Raw genomic sequence first — 4420 nt, forward strand, 5'->3', positions numbered from 1 at the left:
GGGGGCAGGCCCGGCTCCGCTTCCCCCGCGCTCTCGGAGGTCTCGGAGCGAGACTAAACTGTGAAAATCGGGATTTTCCCCCTGCAAAGGGGGGTCCCGCTCCTTGTCCCAACCTCGCCCAGCCCGGAGCGGCCCTGCCCTGGGCGGGGACACCCAGGGGACACCCTGGCCGTGCTTCCAATGCCTGTCCCGGCTCCTGCTCACTCAGGAGAGCCCGAGGGGCCGCGGGGCCACGTCCAGAGCCCGCGGGCAGCGGGCCAGAGCTTCCTAGTGCACTACATGCCCGAGATGTTCCCCATCCCCAGTCCAGGACAGAGCTTCTCACAGCCCTTCTCAAAGCACTTTAACTTTGTGGACTAACAGATATTTATTATATCGACTGCTCGTTTCTGTCTTGTAGGATTTTATAATATTACAGCAGGTGGGGGCGGATCACAGGAGAGGAAAATTTTAAAAAATCCACCACAACAGCTACCAAAAAAACCCCCCCAACCCTTTCAGACCTGTAACCAAAGCGGATGGTTGGAATAAAGAGTGGAAAAAAGCAGGAGAGCGCCGTGGTTCTCACTGGGAATGATGGGGGTCGGGATCTTCCCTGGCCTTTTTCCGCATCCTGTTCTTTCCAGCCCCTGTTTTGGGGCTCCTGTTTTGATCCAGCAGCAAATTCCCGCTGGAAATCCCAAAGGAGGGAGTGAGCAGCAGCCCTGGGAAGGGAGGGGTGGGAGTTGCGGCGGGGTTCGTGGTGTGGAGCCATCCCCCCTCCTCCTGCCTGGGATGCTCCGGATTTTCGGGAAAAAAGGGCTGCGGGAGGCGGGGAACTGGAATTCGGGATTTTGGGAGGTGCTAAAAAAGGCAGGAGCGACCGAAGCCTCCGTCAAATCGGCCCCGGCACAAAGGCAGAGCCGGCTCGGGGCACGTCCCGGTCCATTCCCGGCTATTCCCGGTGCTCCTGCTCTCAGGGAAATATTTCGGGATGGGCGAACGAGCTGCAGCTCAGGACTGCAGTGACACACAGCCGGGTGGCGCTGGGGACACGGGGGTGGCGCTGAGGGGACCCGGCGGTCCCCGCTCCTCACCGGAGGGAGGTTTGGCAGCAGAAAAGCGAAACCTTCCCTTGCCTCCATCCCTCTTTTGGCACAGGATTCCCGCTGGCGCCGGCAGGCTGCGGGAAGGGAGAGGCGGGCCCAAAATCCCTTTCCTTGCCCAAACACCCGGCTGACAGCGGGGGGCCGAGCACCGCGGGTGACAGCGACACAGGCACGGTGTCCCCTCGCCGTCACCTCCCCGCCCCTGGGGGCAGCCAGGACAAACCGCGGGGCTTCTTTTGCCGAATTCCCGCAGGAAAGCAGCGCAGGCCGAGCCCTGCGCGTGTGTTTTATCCCGGGACACGCTCCCAGTCCCACCCGCTGCTTCCCGAAATCCAGCGAGCCGAAACCCGGGATTTGCTGCGGCCTCGGGGCTGCCCGAGGGAGCCGCGATGTCCCCGCGCAGTCACCTCGCTGTCCCCGGGGTTATTCTGGGATCTGAGCTCGCTCCAGCACACTGGCTCAGATATTCCAGCGGCTCTTCCAGCCTTTTCCCGGCACAGGCACAGCGGAGAGCTCCCTGCCCCACAGATACCCCTATAGGGACCTCCGGAGGGAGCCCCCTGCCCTATAGAAAACCCTAAACAACAACAAAACCACCGGGAGCCTTTGGGGCTTTATCCAGAGCCATCTTTGGGGCTGTTCCACACGACTCAAACAAGGGAGTATCTGGGGTTTTTTCCCCATTTTTGGGGCTGTTCCACACAACTCATACAAAACCCACCAGGAGCATTTGGGGTTTTTTTCCCATTTTTGGGGCTGTTCCGTACAACTCAAACAATAACCACCAGGAGCATTTGGGGTTTTTTCCCAAAGGTCATTTCTGGGGATGTTCCACACAACTCATACAAAACCCACCAGAAGCGTTTGGGGTTTTTTCCCCATTTTTGGGGCTGTTCCACACAACTCAAACAAAACCCACCAGCAGCATTTGGGGTTTTTTCCCCAAGGTCATTTTCGGGGATGTTCCACACAACTCATACAAAACCCACCAGGAGCATTTGGGGCTTTTTCCAGAGCCATTTTTGGGGCTGTTCCACACGACTCAAACAAGGGAGCATTTGGGGTTTTTTTCCCCATTTTTGGGGCTGTTCCACACAACTCAAACAAAACCCACCAGCAGCATTTGGGGTTTTTTCCCCAAGGTCATTTTCGGGGATGTTCCACACAACTCATACAAAACCCACCAGAAGCGTTTGGGGTTTTTTCCCCATTTTTGGGGCTGTTCCAGCCCGGGGGTGCTCCAGGAAGAGGATTTGCCATGCAGGACCATCCCATATGCCCACGGATGGAATTCCAGAGCTGCTGGGACCCCCCAGAGCAGCACCCCGGGAATCTTTCCCGCTGGGATGGGGATCCCCCTGGATCCACCAGAGCCGGGATTGCAGGCATTATAAATTATCAAAATGTGAAAAGTTTTTCTTTTCTGTGACAAAAATACAATCCTCAAAACCCCATAGCCAAAGGGACAGCGCTGATCCTGGGATCGGGTCAGTGCTGGGTGAGCCTGGATCCGCCTCCATCCCATCAGAGCTCTCTCTGCTCACGAGCGCCGTTTCCAGCAGGGATATTTTATACAGTTTATTACGCTTGAGGCAGAGGAATCCCGATTCCTTTTGTAACCCTGCATATGCATGAGTTTCTTTCACTGTGTGTCCCTCGGTGTCCCCCAGTGTCCCTCTGCGTCCCTTGGTGTCCCTCCACATCCCTCAGTGTCCCTCAGTGTCCTCCAGTGTCCCTCAGTGTCCATCTGCATCCCTCGGCGTCCCTCCATGTCCCTCGGTGTCCCTCGGTGTCCCTCCATGTCCCTCCATGTCCCTCCATGTCCCTCCATGTCTCTCCATGTCCCCCAGCATCCCTTTGTGTCCCTCCGCGTCCCTCCATGTCCCTCCATGTCTCTCTGTGTCCCCCAGTGTCCCTCTGTGTCTCTCGGCATCCCACAGTGTCCCTCCATGTCCCCTGGTGTCCCTCCATGTCCCTCAGTGTCCCTCTGCATCCCTCAGTGCCCCTCCATGTCCCCCAGTGTCCCTCTGTGTCCCTCGGTGTCCCTCTGTGTCCCTCCTTGTCCCTCAGTGTCCCTCCATGTCCCCTGGTGTCCCTCCATGTCCCTCAGTGTCCCCCAGTGTCCCTCAGTGTCCCTCCATGTCCCTCAGTGTCCCCCAGTGTCCCTCAGTGTCCCTCAGTGTCCCTCTGTGTCCCTTGGTGTCCCTCCATGCCCCCTGATGTCCCTCAGTGTCCCTCGGTGTCCCTCCGTGTCCCCTGGGCCCAGCGCAGGGGGACAGGAGGGGGTGGCACTGTGTCACCATGTCCCCAAGGTGTGGGGCTGCAGCCGGTGGGGTTTGGGGCTGGGACAGCAATGGGGACAGGGACAGGAAGGGACAGGGACAGCAGGGGACAGATCCTGGACCTCGGAGGGGACAGGAGGAGACAGGGACCATAGGGACGAGGGGACAGGGCCCGCAGGGCAGGAGGGGACAGCCCCTGCGGCCTGGCAGGGGACAGCTCCGCGCTCCGCGCAGGGAGGGGACCGGCGCTGTCCCCGCGCGGTGGCACTGACGGGCCCGGCGCGCCCCCCGGTGTTTGTCGCCGATGTCGCATCCGCCGCCAGCCCCGCTGCTCATCCCTGTCCCGGGGACACCCCAAAGAGGGGACCCCCGTGTCCCCCTCCCTATTGTCCCCCTGCCCAGCACCTGGGGACAAGGGACAAGGGACAAGACAAGGGACAAGGGACAAGCTTTGTCTCCGGCTCGGGACACCCCAAAAGTCATTCCCAAAAGCTCCCAGTGGGTGTTTGGGATTTGGGGCTTGGGGTTTGGAGCTTGGGATTTGGGATCTGGGGTTTGGGGTTTGGAGTTTGGGATTTGAGGTTTGGGATCTGGGTTTTGGGATTTGGGGTTTTGGTTTTGGGGTTTGGAGTTTGGGAATTGGGGTTTGGGATTTGGAGTTTGGGGTTTTGGGGTTTGGGGTTTGGGATTTGGGGTTTGGGATTTGTGATTTGGAGTTTGGGATTTGGGATTTGAGGTTTGGGATTTGGGGTTTGAGGTCTGGGGATTGGGATTTGAGATTTGGGGTTTGGAGTTTGGGAATTTGGGGTTTGGGATTTGAGGTTTGGGATTTGGGATTTGGGGGTTGCGGATTTGGGGATTGGAGTTCGAGATTTGGGATTTGGGGGTTGCGGATTTGGGGTTTGGGGTTTAGAGTTTGGGATTTGGGGTTTGGAGTTTGGGATTTGAGGTTTGGCATTTGGGGTTTGGAGTTTGGGATTTGGCGTTTGGGATCTGGGACAGAGCCCGGGCATGCCGGGCCCGCCCCCGGCTCGGGGCACGTGAGGCGCC

The 4420-nt window shown here is 58.7% G+C and overlaps 1 protein-coding gene across 1 annotated transcript in view; it reads left to right on the forward strand.

Moving 5' to 3' along the window:
* The window catches only part of SEMA7A (semaphorin 7A (John Milton Hagen blood group)), a 20758-nt gene extending 20701 nt beyond the window's left edge, over positions 1 to 57 (forward strand). Inside the window, exon 14 of the mRNA XM_031064476.1 lies at positions 9 to 57. Coding sequence (XP_030920336.1) covers positions 9 to 57 — 49 coding nt within the window. The remainder of the gene's footprint in view (positions 1 to 8) is intronic.
* Positions 58 to 4420: the final 4363 nt, after the last annotated feature.

This window comes from Geospiza fortis, unplaced genomic scaffold (genome assembly GCF_000277835.1).
Source record: "Geospiza fortis unplaced genomic scaffold, GeoFor_1.0 scaffold628, whole genome shotgun sequence".
In the NCBI taxonomy this organism is placed as follows: Eukaryota; Metazoa; Chordata; class Aves; order Passeriformes; family Thraupidae; genus Geospiza; species Geospiza fortis.